Below are 19,199 nucleotides of genomic sequence, written 5' to 3'. Positions count from 1 at the left end.
TTGATGCCTCCCATGCTTGGATCCACCCTTGTCATCTCTGTCTTGTCATGCGGACTGGTTCCCTTCTGATTCTCCATTTCTTGTGGTATCTCAGTCTTCTCTGCAGGGGTCACTTCCTCCTCTGCTTCTGACTCTTCTTCCTCAGAATCTGGAGGTGAGAATTGCCATCCTTTCTTCTGCTTCCCTTTCTGCTTCTTGTTGGTTTTCTTTGCTTCTGGGCATGTGCTTTGCAGGTGTCATGTCTGCCTACATAGCTTGCATCTGAAGGCGGTGTTTTCATAATCTAGTACTTGCTGCCAATTTTGTTGTTTGTAGATCAGCCTTATACTGTCCGGCAGCCCTTTACTTAGATCTACTTCCACACAAATACGTGCGAAAGTATAGATCCTGTCATCAATCCTTTCCAGATCTGTTTTAATGTACTTCCCTATACTGTTTCCAATGCCTTCCAAGACTCGATCGTTCCAGAAGTGCAAAGGAAGATTGTATAGTCTAACCCAGACTGGCATTTTGGTTACAGTCATTTTGTTTGGATCAAAATCTGGGAACCATGGGGTCATAAACAGCCCCGAAGTTCCCCAGAACCATGGCCCTGTACTGATGACTGTATCTCTGACTTCCTGGGATGTAAATTTTACGATTAAAAACCCCTTAGAACATAGGTGAATCTCACATTCCATGGTCCATCTGGTAAATATCCAATGGAATAGATCCAAGGGTTTGGGCCAATAGCTGTTAAATTGGCAGATTAGAGCCTGTGTTTCATAGGATTTGACGAAATCGTCAAGCCCTGTAGAATCTAGATTTAAAGCTGGGGTTTGTTCTGCCTGATCTACAATGTATGGCCTGGGTACGTTTCTGCTCGGATCTGTAGATGGCCCTGCGTCTCTGCTGCCCTGTAGAATGTTTTTGTAGGATGCAGTTTTTTTCCCTTTGTCTCTGTTTTGCTGTCCTTGAGGTGGAGCCCCTCCTCTCAATCTGAAGTTTAAAGTAATAATGGATCCTGGCCCAATCTCATAGCTTTCCATCGATCTACAGTCCTGGAGTGACCGCCTACCACTGACCAGGTGTTGGATCTGCACGAGATATCCCATTTCTGCCCAGATTTGTTGTTTCAACTGCAGAGAAGTGCTTCCTGCATGGACCCATACTAGACGAGCTTTCCCCTGTGGGGGTTTAATCAGAATCTGAAAACAAAAAGTTTTTACCTGCTCTGGTTGTAGGCAAACTTCCAGATATGGCCCTGATTTTTCTTTTGATCTGATAACAAATTGCTTCAGATCCGCTGTGTCTGCTTTGTGTTCCGGATCTATCTGCCTGGATCTGGCCAGATCTGATAGATCCACCCCAGATCTGTACTGGTTGACCCGATCTGATGAGCCAGTCCCCATATCGGGATTATCTCTCATTTGCTTGATGTAATCTATGATACCTCTGTCAAAACAATGCGGCGGAAAGATAAGATCCCAGATCTGCGCAGCAAAAAGCAGAGGAAGCTTATACCATCGAGGATCCGTGTTCATACTCCCAAGCCCTACTAGATCTTCAATCATATCAGTTAAAAACGGCCCTATATCGGCAAAACGGATCCGCTTCTTATCGAAATGGTACATGGGAACCATACGTCTCTGTTTCCCATTGACAGATTTGCCAGACCTGTGCCATGCAATCGCGAAGAGGGGCGCATCCAAGCAAGTCAAGGTAATGATCGATTGATTTAGGGGAAAAGCCTCCGTTTGATAAACTGGTGCCGCCCTGAAATAAACGTCCTGCTCCCAGCGTTGTGCGTAAACCACCGATCTCTTTTTGCTGTTGTTTGGATCCTTGAGATCTTTCCCATCGTAGAAACCGGCCCAGGACCAGAGGTACTTTCCAACAGTCCGGCTTCTAGCTGCTCCAGAGCAGAGCAGGGCTCCAGGGGCCGCGGCGGCGCAATCTTCTGAAACCCTAGTCTGAAATGCCTCCATCGCTCCTTTCAGCAGTATGAAAACACTTACGGAAGGCCACATTATTATTTGCATCATCATCACCATGAAGAAAAAAGCGTGTCCCTGGAATGATTGTTATCTTCATCACTGCTCTTTTCACGATGGCCGAACTTATTGCAACCAACGCATCTGCCTTTCCTTCCACCCTTAGATTTGAACTTCCCAATGAAGTGATCTTCCACTGTGCCATTCTAATAATATTCTCTGCTTCCACTTCACCCTTAGCAAATTTAGAAGAGAGATGTGGAACTCATTGATCCTTTTGTCTTGTTCCTATTGTCTTTGGTGATTGCTCTTTCACTCTTGCTTGGGCATTGTTTTCATCTCAGCTCCAATACCATGTTAATTTTTTGTATGTTCTATGCTAGAGCAATTTATTTCAATTTCTTTTCCACATTAGCAATTACATCAGCATAAAGTAAACTACAGATAGAACATAAATATAAATTGCAGAAGACGAGGACACAAGATGTGGAGCTAGCCAGGGACAAACCCCACAATGTGGGGAAACCCTTGATAAATTCTTCTTTTATGTTCTTCAAAGTTCAACAGAGAAAGTGAGAGAGATATTACATTTACAATAGAAGTCAATCACTTTGACTTTTGATATCGGCATGAGATCAGTTGAAGACATATTGCTTCAACTGATTCTCTAAGGTGACTCGTTCACCTATCATAGTGCTGCATCTCGTCTATTTGCTGCACATTACTGTGTGACACCTTGCTGTACTGTCACATGTGTTGAACCTTGATGACTGAGCTGCTCTCATCTTCATGCTGCTCATCATGCTGCATCTTCCATGGTCTTATTCATCATCAAGCTGCCCATGCTCATGATCTCATTCATCATTATGCTGCCCATGCTCATATCATCATGCATCATTATGCTACCCATGCTCATATCATCACGCTGCTTATTATGCTGCCCATGATCTCATACATCATACTACCTTCCTTCAGAGATAGATGCTCTGGCTGTTTCGGCAATTCCTGGTAGTTTCGGCTATTCTGGCTTTTCTGGCAGTTCCGGCTTTTCCGGCTTTTTCGGCTTGTTCGGCTTTTTCGGCTTTTTTGGCTTTTCTGGCAGTTTCAGCTTTTCTGGCTTTTCCGGTATTTCTAGCTTTTCCAGCGTTTCCGGCTTTTCCGACAGTTCTGGCTTTTCCGATTTTTTTGGCAATTCTGGCTTTTTCGGTAGTTTCAGATTTTCCAGCTTTTTCGGCAGTTCCGGCTTTTCCGGCAGTTCTGGCTTTTCCGATTTTTCCGGCTTTTCCTTAGGATCTCTCCTCCTACTAAAACCCAAAGACAAGTAGAGAGAAGAAGAGATCCAAGTGTGTGTAGAAATGACTTGAAGTCCTCTTCTATTTATACTAAAACGTAGAGGTTGAATAGACATGACTGTTGGGCTTCTGAGCCTACATAAGTTGCTAGCTGACTTAACAATTTGTCCATAACATAAATAAATTCATAACTTCATAAATGCTTATCGGAATCGGATGATTTTTAGATCAATCCTACACCTCTCAATGAGAAGGATTCAATAAAAACATCAGCTGCCATAAATAATATGACCCACATGGAGTTTGGCCCTAGTTTCCAATTTTAACACATGTTGACTTGGGAGAAGTTAACTTGGTCTCCAAATGGAGATAATGATGGAGTGTTTCATCTTTTGAAAAAGAGTCCTAATGGTCTTTTTCTACATGCTTGACTTGAAGGGTCATTTGTTTAAAGGCATGTTTTGTGGGCTTGTTACCTAGTCCATCATTTGTATGCAGATGTAAGACATGGAGGTATTCACAAGATGTGAAATTTGTTTCTTTTGTTGAAGCAGGAGTTTAGGCCATCCAGTTGTTGTCTATGTTTCTATTGTTGTTAACAGTTGTTGTTGATGGCTTTTCAAATAGGTACAAATGAAAGTTGTGGAGCAAGTGTACTTCACATTTGTTTGAGCCACCTTGGATCAATGATCAAGGCAAAGAAGTTCAAACCACCTTCTATGACCAGTTCAACAGAAGTTTTGCAGAATGGCAAGAAGGAAGACAGTTCGTCCCAGGAAGACCAGCCTATCCAAAAAGGGAAGTGGTCAGAAACTTTGGTTCAGAGATACTATGCAAGGCAAGTGTAGAGGGAGGCTGAAAGAAGAGGGTGAGTCACTCTCATTTACTGTTCAGATCAGTATGTCAGTCTTTTGGAGACCAAAAGTTCTTTTAGTGGGAAGGCGTGATCCAAAATGGATTTTGGATAAGACTCCTAAGTCTAAGTGTTCCTCACTAGGGAAAAATGAAAGTCCAAGGAAGTTCTTGGAACTAGCCCCATTGCAGAGATCGCCTCATTCTGAATCTAACACAACTTGAATGGGCAAAAACGGACTTCAGATGAAGAAGTTATTATAAAAAAAAGTTCCCTTTTGTTCCTTGGGAAAGAGACAAAACTCTGAAGAAATAAGGCCTATCGGAGGCTTAAGTCAACAATAAACAGGAGCTGTCGGATTTGGCCAATCAAAGGTCTAGATCCGATCGGCAATCACAATCGGCGGTGATAGGCGGAGGCAATTGGAGGCATGACATGCGATGGGACTGGGCCGATGCGATATTGCGATTGCGATATCAGCGGGTCGCAATCGGCGTTGGCATAGACCATACTCTATGGCAAGACCTCGGGCTGATGCAATATGCGATTGAGACAAGTCACATCACAATATCGCATCGGTGCATTACAAAGGAGCGGACATATGTTAAATATATATATGCGATCCGATCGTCGGACCCGATAGCACTTTAAAACGATATTCCATAAACATTTCAAATCCAATATAAAGCCATTGCTATGGGATTTTGCGATATTGTAATGTATTTATAAAATATAAAGGGACAGGCCATTTGCGACTTGCGACAACGACTTGTGGGCGAACCCGATAGGAGTATAGACTGGATTTAAGGACATTTGAAGTCTGGGAAATAATGTTCTCTGTAGATTTTTCTCGTGTTAGTGCATTTCTCTGTGTTAACAGAAGGCGGCCATTTCAGGGATTTCACAAGCCCGATGCACCCTTCCGTTACAGAATAGGTGGCATCCATCCCCGAGGGCGTTTAGCCATGATTGCTAATGCTCAGAGAAGGGATTTGAGCAGACCAAAACAGGAAGACAGGGAGCTCGAAAGGGAAAATGAACCAACAGTGTCGATTTGGCTTAAAAGCCACAGAACGACAGAGACAGGAGGACTGTTGGTTGTTGAGGTTGTTGTTGGGGTTTTGTTGTTGAAAGTGAAGCCAAAGCAAGAAGCTGAGGTAAAGGAGGCAGCTCAGAATCAAAAACGCAGCCAAGGGAGTCACTTGGAGTTCAAGTGAAAAGCCTAGAGAGCTGTAAATTGATAGAGGGAAGAAAGAAGACAGAGCCAGAGTCGAAGAGCCAGAGTCAGAGCCAAAGAGCCATAACCAAGAGCCAAAAGCCAGAGCCAAGAGCCAGAGCTTCAAGAGCCAGGGAATAACATGGTTTCTGAACCCGCTGTTTTTGTGTAAAACAACAGGAGTTAAGCCAAGAGCTTGTAAAAAAGACTTATACCATAATCCCAGAGAGCCTAGTTGAGTTGACTAGAGCTCACGGAGATGTAGCCCAAGAGTTATGGGTGAACTCCAAATTAAATCGCTGTTTTTGTGTGTGTTTTACTGCTGCATTGTCTCTATTGTTTTATTTATTGTTATATGCATTTATATATCAATTTCAGCACATTAATTTACAACACATGAACAGTTAAAAATCAATACAAACATACACCATTGTTTTCAAGCATTTTTAATTCCGCATTGGTTAATCAATCATACTTGGGAATATTTCAAGCTTTGGAAGTGGGAGAGGTTCTTGTAACTTAGATAAGAAGCCTAAGTGCCCCATTTTCAGATCAATGTTCCATCCAATCATTATGTCTATGGTTGTTGAAGCTTCTTTCAACAACTTGCCTTTTGTTTTGAGTTCATTTTGAACAGCCATAAACATAAAAATTGTCTTCTACAGTGTGATATTTCCTTGTACAGTCTCTTCATGATGTCTTCTAGTACATTGTTCTCCTCCAATGTTGCCCATAAATCATCATCATGGGATCTTGAGGGCGACAAATACGAAGTCTCTCGTCTTCCCATTGAGAATCAGTCTCTAGCACTTTGACTGTGTTCAACAAATGCTCAATGTTCCTCTCTGTAGTAGTGGAGAATGTAGATTTTGTGGAAGCTATTGCTAGAGGATTATTCACAGTATCTGACTGTAATGTCCCTTCCTAAATATTTTGCTAAGGAAAAATCACAATTTTTCCAATTTTGTCAATTTTGGGGCTTGAAGTAAATTTTGGGAGAGACACTTAGGAAAAGGGGGTTGAAATCCTTTCCTTAGTGGAATGTGGGGGTCACATCCCACAAAATATGCATTTCTTTGTGAAGGAATTCAAATTTCTCAGGAGGGGACTTGAAATTGTTGATGGAGGGGCCCACATGTAGAGAGGGATCAATAGGTATAAATAATAGGAAGGCAACATCATTTTGGACTTTTGATCATTTGATAATCGATTGTTGCTCTAGCTGTTTCGCTGAGTCAGATAGTGCTCTCGAGCACAAAAGTTTCCCAAGGAGGAAGCTCAACCTCTCTTTGTTGGACTTCGAGTGCCACCCTAGGAAGGCCATCTTACTAGTCTTTTGGAGTTGGGAAGGAAGACCACATAGGCATCACGATTTCTGGCTTCCCTGGGATGCAGAACAGGGGGCCACACAGTGTTGGTGGAGTGTGGAGCTAGAGTTAGGGGTTGCATTGTTGCTAGAGCATTTCTTGACTAATCTTCAGGCAAATGTGAAGGGTTTGCAGGGGCCGAAGGCATTACCCAACATCAGTTCAAATTTCTGGAGTTGGCCCTGTGTCTTCTTACCCAAGACTGTGCAGTCTTTTGTTAGGGCCAATTGCGGGGTGGCTTGTGAAGGGGTTTTGGGAGATGGGATTGTTTGGAGTTGGATTGGAGGAGATTTGTGGGGAATTTTCCAGCCTTTTGTGGAGCAGGAAGCACAACATCCGCTATAGATTTCATTTTCTGCCTGTGGGTGAGGACCAAGCATTTTGGGGTCAATTTTAGAGTGTCAAAACTAGAGCAAAACCCTTTCTGTGTTTTTGACAAGGATCCCAAAATAATTTAGAAGAATTTTCTGGGAAAATTTGAGGGGTCAAATTGGGGTCTCAACATAGGCAACAGTGCATAATTACAAGGGCCAGCGCAGATATTCGTTGGGGGAGTTTTTGCAGCATTTGGGCAACTATTGTTCATCCACTTGGGGCTTGTAGCTTTCTTTAAGCAAGCCCAGGTGCACACTTTCTAATTCATATTGTACTCCCACAGATATATATAACAAAATTAGCCCTTTTGGCATATTTTGGAGCGTTTCCATTTTCCTAATGTTTGGTGTAAAATTTTTGTGTTGAATGCTTTGCATGTGTTTGTTATCACTGTAAATTTTCCACTAGAAATATTACATTGACACTATATCTTGTTCTATAGTCATCGAGATCGATTTGGTCGATTCTTGAGCTAATTACTTGCATATTGCTTAAACAATTCTAGTTGAGCCATGATCAAATCTAAAGCTCAATAGAGATCTAGGACATGATTTTCTTCAACGACTGAGATACCCATCTCTCTGAGTGGCAAGTGTCCTCCAGTGAGTGGGGCAGAAGGCTCTATTACTGCTCAAACTAACAGGGGTGCTAAAAGGAAATCTTTGAATGGCTACTACCAGGTTAAGGGCAACAAGGGAGCAATAGCCCATTATCACCTCGACTAAGGCTCCTTACTCTTTACGGAGTTTCACCGATGGTGTTGATTTGGGGTAGCATCGAATGTGTTCTAGTCATGAGATTTGGTGGAGGGGCTAAAGCACATGAGATCTCCAAGACCCATAAATGGTTTGGGCAGAATCTAACCAGTTTGGGAGATATTAAAATAATTAATATTTTAATGGAGTCCCTAAGTCTAAACTTAGGAAAAATAAAATATTAATGTGAATTAATATAAAACTGATTTAGAATGGTCCAAAAGTCATGGATCAAGCCAGATCTAATCTTAGCCGTTGATTAGGGAATTAACCCTGACCGTTGAATTGTCAACGAGAAAAGTATAAGAGAAGGCTTGAGGGTCAGTTGGAGGACACACTGAGTTGATCAAGAATTTGATTTTCTGGGGCAGGGCTTACTGAGGAAATCGAAGGAGTGATCAGAGTTGCAGCTGAGGGGCAATGAATATAGTAGTAGAGAAGAAGAGATAGTACCGGGAGCATCAACGCAAAAGCCAAGAGAGGGTCGACGCAAAGCCAGCTAGAGGCCACGCAGAAGCAGCGAGAGATAGCTAGGAGGTGTGCAGAGCCTGAGGAGGGCCAGCGTGAGAGACATAGAGGCTCCATAGGCTGACGGGGAGCCCCGAGAAGTTGACGCTGGGCTAGATAGGTCGACGTTGGGCCAGAGAGGCTGACGCAGACCCTAGAGGTTGACGCTGGGAGGTTTTGTGGGGCAGATGGGAGTTGGAGAACTGGATAGGGTGATGCAGTCCCTATCTGGGTGACACAGAGCAACAAAAGTGCTGCACTGTTGCTGTGGGATCATTCATCCGATGATTTAGCTGGAATATTTGTCTCCGACTGAGAGGTACTACTGCTGAGGGCATTCTCTGTTGGGTGAGCCATTTTTGGCACCTAGGTTGTATTCTGAAAATTGCATAATAATAAAACCCTCTAATAGCTGCACGGGTTTTCCTAATTTGGGTTTTTCTGGGGACAATAGTCCAAAAATAACGGTGTCACTTGTGTTCTTGTTTCCTTCAGCGGTATGTGTTGAGAATGTACTTGTATTTATTTTCAGTATTTACATGATAAATAACTTGTTAATTAACAAAACAAGTAGGAAGAAATAATTCAGATAGTACAAGAAGAATTTCTAACGAGTTAAACTTAGAAATTCCAACATGGTTTCAGAGCGTGGTCGCATATCACAAGATAACTGAGGGCATCAGCAGAGCATAGCAACAACGATAGAAACAACTGTCCCGAGTGACAAAAGTTGTTCCTAACAGAAAGCAGCAAGGAAGGGGTGATGCAAAGTGCCTGCGTCATCAGTTCGAGTCTGGAGGAGGATCAACGCAGTGGCAGAGAGGAGTAGACCTGACCTACGTAGTGCCCGGTCATCTTTCTCAGTCAGGAAGGATTGACCCTTGTGGCCAGGAAGTGCGGATTTTGCTGGTGTCGGGATTTCGCAGAGCCTAGAGGCTTTAACCTTCAGATTGTTGGGGCATAGGACGCTGTGGGTAAGTTGTAGAGCAAAGTTGGTGGGTTACTGTGGTCAGAACAATACCTAAGAGGGCAAGACCAAGGAAGAGGGAGTTTCTGCCGAGGATTTCTAGCCAAGAAATTCGAATCAGTAGTGCAGCTGCACTAACGATCAGAGTGGGGCATCTCGACATTGGAAGGAGGGTTTCTAGGATGGAAATTGAGGCTCATAGGAAGTCACACTGAGAACTTCTAGGAGGGAAGTAGAGAGACTCGAAAGAGTCGAAGGAGAAACAACGAAATGGCAATGAATGGGCTAAGAGATCAGGATAGACTGGACGGAGCTTCAAACTTCGTAGTCTGGAAAGCCATGATTTTGTCCATTCTAGACAGGCATTGTCTCAAGCACTTCGCCTTGAAAACGATAGCGATCCCAGTTGACCCGGCTGAGAACGAAAAGTACGAGGATGCAATGGCGAAGGCTAATTGTATCATCCTTGACAGGGTCAAGGACCATGTAGTACCACATATTGCCGAAAAGGACACGTCAAATGCGATGTGGGAGGCCCTGACGAAATTGTACCAACATACTTTTGTGCAGAGGAAGATGTTACTTGAAAATCAACTGCGGTCATACCAAATGCAGAAGAGAGAGAAGATGGATATCTTCTTTGGTCGATTGAAGGAGATCTGAGACCAGCTGAGCTGACTTTCATAGGGGCCACGTCGGATGAGGAGATATTGGTGAGGACAACATTGAACATAGTCTTAGAGGATTGGGAGATATTTTTCCAGAGCATACTGGGTAGGTCGAGCCTTCTGGATTGGGAGGAACTGTGGGTGGCTCTTCGTCAAGAAGAGATCAGATAGTTGATCAAGATGGGAAGCAACGACAAGGGGGTCAAAATCAAGGAGGAAGAAGAGGATGCGGCTCTAGCACCTGCGAGAAAGCAGGAGAAACGAAAGAAGAAGGATCTCTCCAAGGTCAAATGCTTCCACTGTGGGGAACTGGGTCACTATGCGAGCTAGCGTCTGAGGAAGAAGAGCAAGGGAGAGGCTTTTGAGACCAAGGTTGCGCCAGCAAGGGTGGAGAAAGAAGTGGAGATAGATGACTGTGCCATGAGTGTTCATGCGCCACTTGAGAGAAAGTGGGGAGACATCGAGCTGTAGTCAGATGAACTACAGGTGATGAGGGGCAGGATCCTTGAGGTACCCAAACTCTTGGATTATACCTTGCTACGGGAACCCCAAAGATGAGTAGTAGGAATGACGAATGTCGATAGAGACAGATGCATATGGAGTGACATAGAGCACTACAGTGCAGGAGTTCCAGGACAGCGTGAGGCAGCAATGCGAGATGCATGGAGTTGTTGCAATAGCGCAGAGTTCAGAGAGGGAGCACTTGTCAGCAACAGAGGGAGCTTCAGCATCGGGAGTGTTTTTAGCCTGGCGAAGATGTCAGAGTTGGGAGATTAGTTACTTACTTCTTAGTAACTGAGTTGTAGTGCAGCAGTTAGCAGTGGCAGTGCTATGGGCAACACGATGCAGCATGATGAGAGGGGATGCAGCGCAGATGTAGCAGTGGTAGTGGCAGGGCCATGGGCAGCAATACAAATGCAGAGGGAGCTCCCATACGGATGCAACAGTGGCAGTGGCAGGGCCATGGGTAGCAATACATGATGCAATAGTGCATAGGATGTTGGGCACACTACAAAGGGTTTGAGGTTTAACAAATTGTTTAGGTGCTAGAAAAGAATGTTTTGGAGGGGTATTATTTCCCTCCTTATGTAATCAATATTTGTTAATAAAGACTAAAGTTGCTCACTTTCATTTGATGACTAATGATCTTTTTTGCTTTTTAATTGCATCATATGCTGATTGATTTTGAGTTGGTAAATGACAAAGCATCTTAATGAGGTTATCATATAGTTTTTTCTTGAATGTGGTTGAGTTAATTGGTGATGTTCATGTCTAATAGAAATTGCTAATTTTTCTTCACAATACAAACTTCATCATTAAGTAATGCTTTGATTTCATTTGTCCGAAGGACAAGGCACTAGTTCTTACTTGTCTTCTCACCCTTCGTTTAAGGAAATCATGAAACACACAAATCACTAATCTGATTTTCAAATCTGTGCTAATAGATAGAGTAGTGATTTCATCACAAGGAAGAGGAGAGATGACCTAAAGTAAGAGTGGTTTTACTGAAATGACAATGGGTAGAATTTTAAAGAGTTTCTTTAGGTTGGTACTTGGAAGATTTACACATATTTTGTGCAAATTTTGAAGGTAACTGATCCGGATTTAAACAGGAACGCAACAAATTACAGAGATAACCATATACACAAAGATTCAGCGGAAATAATACTTCATTTCATTAATGGAAAATACTGAAATATGCTTACAAACAGAAATGGCAATAAACTAGCTAGGGCGATGGTAGCTTATCTCTGAGAAGAGATGTGATGGCTACATGCCTCTGAACTGTGTTACAATGATGCTCGAAGGCCTATTTATTGTTGAGAAACAATGGAAAAACCCTTAACATTCCAAAACCTAACCCTAGGAGATGAAACACCAAACTGTGGGCCCCGTTTGGGGGTAAGTTGGTACATCAACTTCCCGGGGTCGTAACTTTGGCATATGATCTCCGTTTGACGCGTACAATAGCTCATTAGAAAGATCTATCCGAGCACTATCATTGTTAGAACGGGCAACACCAGTCCATTCCATGGACTGTGTTGCCCCTGGATTCCCCAAAAAACGTCGTTTAGGGCCTCAAAACGGCTCCGGAAGTTCAGGACCCGAAAAACTGCTAAAAATAGTAAGTTGTGCTACAATTAAGGAAACTGAAAATGCTGAGAAAGACAATGGTGGGGGTCCAGGTGGACTTGGCAAGTGGCCACCAATATCCACATGGATCATTCCTCTCCCTTAGGAAGCAATGGTCCCCATTGCGTTGAGCTCCTCCATGAGATGAGGAAACTTCTGCTGAACTTGTTCCCTGGTGAGCCACTTGCCCTGCTGAAGGAGTTGGCCCGCTTTGACAACTCGATAAAGTTGGACATTCTGTTGGCGAGTGTTCTTGATCTGTGTGTCCATGATCCGATCAGTTGCAGCTTGTTCCATGCAATCTGGATTTAATTCTGTGGGTTTGAGTTGTTCTGCAATGTCGGATGTGTCTAGCAATGGTGGAAAGTATGGCCGAAGGCGGTCCACATTAAATACTGGGTGCAGGCCAAGGAATGGGGGAATGCTGAGCTCAAATGCATTGTCTCCCATAGCCTTAGTGATGGTGTAAGGACCATATCGGAGTGGTCTCAATTTCCGATAGGCTCCAGTAAGGCGTTCCTTTTGCAAATGCAACCAGACTTTGTCACCCACCTGAAACTTGTGTGCCACCCGATGTTGATCATGTCGCTGCTTGTACTTGGCATTTGATTTCTCAAGAATGTCATGGACCTGCTGGCGAATATGTTGGATGCGCTCAATGAAGCTGGTGGCCTTATCTGTTTCGGACTGGACATGAGCTGAATTCATGTGAGTAGCTGCAAGTGGCATGGCCACATCAATGGGGCATAGTGGCTGGAATCCCAAACCCACCTGAAAAGGGCTATGGCCAGTGGAGCTGTGAAGAGCTCGGTTGTAGCTGTGCTGAACATAGGGGAGGCTCTCGTCCCATGTGCGTGGATGCTTTGAGTTATACATGCGCAGAATGTGCACAATCATCCTATTGACAACCTCTGTCTGGCCATCAGTTTGAGGATGGAAGGCTGTGGACTTCGTGAGTTTGGTGTCCAGCATTGACCAGAGACTGGACCAAAAGGTGCTGAGAAACCGACTGTCCCGATCTGAGATGATAGACTGTGGGATCCCAAAGTGCACCCACACTCGTTCAAAGAAGAGTTTAGCAGTGGCTTCTGCTGTGATATTCTTCTTGCAGGCCATCATAATGGCCATCTTTGAGAACCTGTCGACGACCACAAAAACACAGTCATTTCCATGCTTAGTGGAAGGAAGGCCTGACATGTAATCCATGGAGATGGATTCCCAAGGTCGACTAGGGGTAGGCAACGGGGTATAGAGGCCTTGCTTCTTAATGGTCGGTTTGGCAATGGCACAGGCATTACATGATCGGATGTACTTCCCAACATCCTGTCGAAGATTCGGCCAATAGAAATAGTTTTGCAGTACTGCCACTGTTTTCTCGACCCCGAAATGCCCAGCAGCCCGACTGTAGTGTGCTTCCCAAATCATCTTGGCACGCTCGCTTGAAGGAACACAGAGGTGACCGAGGTGGCATAATAGGGCATCCTGGAGGTGAAAATCTGCAACCTGCCGACCCTCCAAGAGTGTCTGGTATGTGTGGCCGTATTCTGGGTCGCTTTTGTAGAGAAGTGGCCAATCAGAAGTCTCGTGCCCGCAAGAGTTGAGCACGGTGGTTAGCGCCATGATCGGTGGTCGACTGAGGCAATCTGCAACATTATTGGTGCTGCCCTTTTTATACTTGATATTCAAGTGAAACTGTTGCAGGTATGTCGACCACTTCTGATGGCGATCATTCTGCAATTTCCCTTGGGTCTGTATGAACTGCAGAGGTCGGTGGTCTGTGTGGATGACCGTTTCCTTCCCCAAAATGTAATGCTTCCATTGTCGGCAGGCCTGTACAATGGAATACATCTCTTTATCATAAGTGGGGTACTTCCGGACTGTGTCTGAAAGTGTTTCACTGTGATATGCCACTGGATGTCCATGTTGAGTAAGGACTGCCCCAATAGCATAGTCAGAGGCATCTGTCTCGACCTCAAATGGTTGTTGTAAATCTGGTAACGCGAGCACTGGTGCTATGCAGAGGCGATCCTTCAACTCCCTGAATGCCTTCTGTTGAGATTCAGACCAAAAGAATTTTGCTTTCGCCCCGCCCTTGGTGACTTGACTCAAGGGCCAAGAAATATGAGAAAATCCCAACACAAACTAGCCGAAGCTGCAAGCAAAGAGCAACGCTGCGAAGCCGAGAAAGGACACTGGAAAATGGTGCGAGTTCCATAAGAGCTCCACTCACAACACAAGTGAGTGTCGGGCCAAGCAGTCACTGGTGGCTGAGCTAAAGGTTTCAGAATCAGATGCATGTTCCGACTCTGAGTCAGAACCCGATAAGGGGTATGAAAAAGGGAAGCAGATCATTGATGCGGATCCCAGCGCCACTGTTGCTACCGCAAAGATCCAAAAAAATGAACCCGAAGATCCAGAGGAGGAGGAGCGTCTCTTCCACTTCCAGATGTGGGTAAAGGGCTCCCCGATACAGTTCATTGTTGATAGCGGGAGTCAAAAGAACTCATTTCGGCAGAGGTCGTGAAGCGGTTGGGCTTACCGACCACAGCACATCCACAACCATACACCATTGGGTGGCTTCACCAAGGGCGAGATCTTCGCGTGAGCCAGCAGTGTCGCCTTCCATACAACATCAAGCCCTTCACGGATGAGGTATTGTGTGACATTGCTCCCCTTGAAGTTTGTGATGTATTACTAGGACAACCATACTTGTGGAAGCGACATGCTGTGTATGAATCAAGGCCCCGTGCTGTTATTATTACATTGGGAAATAAGTTGTTCAGGATACCAGAGGTAGCACCCCCTGTCTTGGGCTGTCCCGCCTTGGCTTTGTCCTTTGTTCTGTGGTTTAGGGGCACCTTTCCCCTGCTTTGGATTCGCAGATCCAAAGTCTCGCTTTTGTTTAAACTTCTGCTCGACCTTGACGGCATACCGGTACGCTGCGCCGAGCGAGGGGATGTTTAGGAACTGTATTTCTTCCTGGATGTACTTGTGCAGGCAGCGACGGTATTTGAGTATCAAATGTTGCTCCGAATCCTTGATACCCAACTTTGTGCGAAGGGTATGGAAAAGATTGGTGAACTCCGGCACGTCTTGGTCCCTTCCCTGCCGCAGCGTGGTCCACTTTATGTATTCATCCTCATAGCTTCCGACAGGGTAGTACTGCTCCTTGATGGCATCCCGGAACGAATCCCAGGTGGGTGCGGCTGAAAATAGTGAGCCAGTACTTTCATCCTTCTGCTCGCAGTAGGTTTCCCACCAGTCCTTGACGTGGGGGGCTGCTTTGAGAAGAGCAAAAACAATCTTTTCCGACTCGAAAATTCATGAACAGAAAAATAACCCTCTAGCAGATTTAACCATTTATCTACGGCATCGGCGTCTATCTGACCCTCGAATATGGGGATTTCAAAATTAACTTGTACCTTAAAGGGTGTGGCGTTTCCAGAGGAGCTGCCGGAAGCCGATGCGCCGCTTCTGGGTAGCTGCTGAAGGATCTGCGCAAAGCTGTCCATCATCGCGTTCCGTTGTCGCTCGAGCGCTTCTTCGAGCAAGATTTTGATGGGATCTCCTGCCCCTCGTCTTTCTTCTCGTCCGCCATGGGAGGCCGTCGGGATTTGCGAGGCTGGTCTTGCAAAGGTTCAACCAGTTTAAGCCCTAACTCCTTATATCCCGACCTTGTTGGGGACATGCAAAGAAAAACAAAGAAAAAGCAGACCGCTCTGATACCACTGATCCGGATTTAAACAGGAACGCAACAAATTACAGAGATAACCATATACACAAAGATTCAGCGGAAATAATACTTCATTTCATTAATGGAAAATACTGAAATATGCTTACAAACAGAAATGGCAATAAACTAGCGAGGGCGATGGTAGCTTATCTCTGAGAAGAGATGTGATGGCTACATGCCTCTGAACTGTGTTACAATGAGGCTCGAAGGCCTATTTATTGTTGAGAAACAATGGAAAAACCTTAACATTCCAAAACCTAACCCTAGGAGATGAAACGCCAAACTGTGGGCCCCGTTTGGGGGTAAGTTGGTACATCAACTTCCCGGGGTCGTAACTTTGGCATATGATCTCCGTTTGACGCGTACAATAGCTCATTAGAAAGATCTATCCGAGCACTATCATTGTTGGAACGGGCAACACCAGTCCATTCCATGGACTCGTGTTGCCCCTGGATTCCCCAAAAAACGTCGTTTAGGGCCTCAAAACGGCTCCGGAAGTTCAGGACCCGAAAAACTGCTAAAAATAGTAAGTTGTGCTACAATTAAGGAAACTGAAAATGCTGAGAAAGACAATGGTGGGGGTCCAGGTGGACTTGACAGGTGGCCACCAATATCCACCTGGATCAGTAACAAGCCCCTTTCCCTATTGATCTTTCTATAGAATTTTGTGATAAAATAATGTTGTTTCTAAGACCAAGGTCCTACATACCATCAACCTCTAGCTGCTTCCATATGGTCTTTCTTTAACTTGTGGTTGTTAAAGATGCCGTGTAAATAATAATTGCAAGCCCTAGTATGATAATGGCATATCCCATATTTGGGATTTCATTCCATATTAATATTCTCTTCCTTACCTTCAAAGAGTTTGAATTGAAATGGATGGTTTGGCCTAGTTTTGCTTCGTTAGGGAAACATTTTACATTTTGTAAAACATGTAAAGATTCTTAAAGTATTATAATATTTTCGGTCCACGATTTTTGTCCATCCAAGTTGATATTTTGCATTTTGCATAACATTTAAGGATGGCTTGTGGACCAATTTAACCATTAACAGAAGGGATACTTGAAAGTTTTAGAACTGTGGCCATGGATTTGTTTTTCAATTAATAGATTTTGTAATGAGGATCTTTTAAATTTCTTCCATTTAACAATAACCAACAAAACTACGCCATGGATGCCCTCTAATTATAGTATGTCTTGCTAGGTATTCTAGTATAGTTTGCCTCTCTTCATAAATATGCGGAATCTTGGTTTGGTAGTTGCCTTGTCCTAGTTTGATTTTTCGAGTAAGGATGTATATCCATCTGCAGGAGTCAGGACACCAACAATTAAAGAAAACTGTTGCAAAAGAAACATTTTGAAAAAATAAAACAATTATTACAAATTAACCATCTAATTTACATATAATTCTTACCAATGCCAGCACTGTAGCTAACGAGGTTCGAATTCATTTTTCAGGATGCCAGAGTTGCAGAGAAGCCAAGAACAGAGCAAAGACAAAGAAAAAGGAAAGGTACTGAGAGTAAACTTCAAGAGTCTGAAACTCATCAAGCTCTAAAGAAATCAAAACATACATCTGTGGGGAAATCCCAAGAGTCTGAAGCTCAAAAGAAAGAAAATGACGGATCTTCTTTTGAGAAGCTTCTGCATGAATTTCTTCGACATGGACCAAAAGAAGAGAGGGAAGTAATTGATTTCCTGAAGAATTACACTAAGGGGGTAATTTTCATCCTCGTAACATTATTCTGTCAAAACATTAATGTATGGCTGTGTGAATACCATGTTTTTAAATTCCGTTATTGCCATGGAAAACTGTTCTCTTTAAGTTCTTATACTTTATATTATATTAAAGGTTAGAATAACCAGTATTGTTCCCTTGAATGAAAGGCCATCGTTCCCTTAACTCAAAATATGAGAACTTGAAATTCTGCTTCAACATAGAATATCATGCTTAGTGGTGCTATAATATGAATTTCTCTTTAAACTTATTATAGTATCTCCATTCTCCCAATTCTCGTACGGCCTTAGATAATTGGTGAAGGTTGACAGAGTATTAAGATGTCCATGAGGGTTCCATTCTTGTTTTGCCGCACCCAACAACATGGACGAGGCAGGGTGCAAGTATCAACGGATTTGGTAGAATTAATACACTCATACTTGGAACCTAGGCCGAAGAAGTGTGTGTTATGCAATGCAATTCCTGGAATTGCGTTTGTTTCTTGAAATTCACTTAATCGTCTGCTAGCTTCCCGCTGCAATCTTTACTGCTCATTTTCTTGGAGAATCCATAGAGAGACCACTTTTCCTAATTAGTCTCATTAAGGGTTCTTTGATACAAGTATTTATACACGTTATGAAAATATTATTGAATGGGCATGGGACATGTTTAAAGTTTTTGTCACAGTTGCGTGTTGTAAGACATGTACCAGTTTGTCATAAAGATCTCTAACTGTTAGTAACAAATTTGACATGTAAATAGCATATATTCATCTTAACCCTAACCTTAGCACTCAAATGGATAGAAAAAACTTGATGCAAACCTCTCGTTGCTTAAAATAATGTAAAATGAATTTATGCTAGTTTAAAGGAAATAACAGGTAGACTGTGTCTGTTTTTCATGTTTTTATTATTTTAGAAATAGCAGGTGGACTCTGCTTGTTTTTCATGTTTTTAGATTATTATCAGTTCATAATTCACCTTGAAACACCCATCCACACACTGGGATATCCGCTACCCTGCACTGCAGGGTGTGCTTAGCTTTTCTGGGTTCAACAGCCCTGTTATTTCAAGAGTTGTAATTACTGTATCAGCTGTTAATACCATCTCAATTTTGGCAAGACGTGACTACTAATTCTAAGATTCTTCATTACATCTTAGGGTGATTTAAACTAATTTTAAGATTCTTCATTACATCTTAAGGTGATTTAAGATAAAAATAATCAAACTTTGAATTAACAGAAGGAGTTGCAGCTCACAGGTGTGTACATCACCTGGAGACTGCACTCAAACAAGGAGGAGACTCTCTCTCTCGTTCACTCTACATTACATGAATGAATATTACATATTAAATACATGACTGGAAAATAGGTAGCTGAAAACAACCTCCTAAATTCTAGGAACAACTCCTAAACTAAGAAGGTACGTTACAACCACATAACCATTTCTCCATTATTTCTAACTCCCCCCCTTAATGGAGAAAGGGTTATTTTGCACACCTAACATCCCTCTAAATAACTCAAACTTTACTCGCCCTAGAGGCTTAGTAAAAATATCAGCTAAATTATCACAAGTATTACAATAATCCACACAAATTTCCTTAGACTGTATCTTTTCTCGTACAAAGTGAAACTGAGTATCTATG

General features: G+C 43.3%; 1 protein-coding gene across 3 annotated transcripts in view; it reads left to right on the top strand.

Moving 5' to 3' along the window:
• Nucleotides 1-19,199, top strand: part of LOC149267521 (uncharacterized) — a 473,448-nt gene that overhangs the window by 329,919 nt on the left and 124,330 nt on the right. The window contains exon 7 of one of the 3 annotated variants that reach the window (XM_089433324.1): nt 17,297-17,557. The exons of 1 other annotated variant lie outside the window; for it this stretch is intronic. In XM_089433324.1, coding sequence (XP_089289450.1) covers nt 17,297-17,557 — 261 coding nt within the window. Of the gene's footprint in view, nt 1-17,296; nt 18,133-19,199 lie in introns of those variants that run through there. One more of the 3 variants, XM_089433323.1, reaches the window with a different exon arrangement.

This window comes from Pinus tabuliformis, chromosome 6, assembly GCF_031772625.1.
Source record: "Pinus tabuliformis cultivar Carrire ecotype Pingquan chromosome 6, CPIR1, whole genome shotgun sequence".
Classification (NCBI taxonomy): domain Eukaryota; kingdom Viridiplantae; phylum Streptophyta; class Pinopsida; order Pinales; family Pinaceae; genus Pinus; species Pinus tabuliformis.
This window is presented reverse-complemented; position numbering and strand designations above follow the sequence as displayed.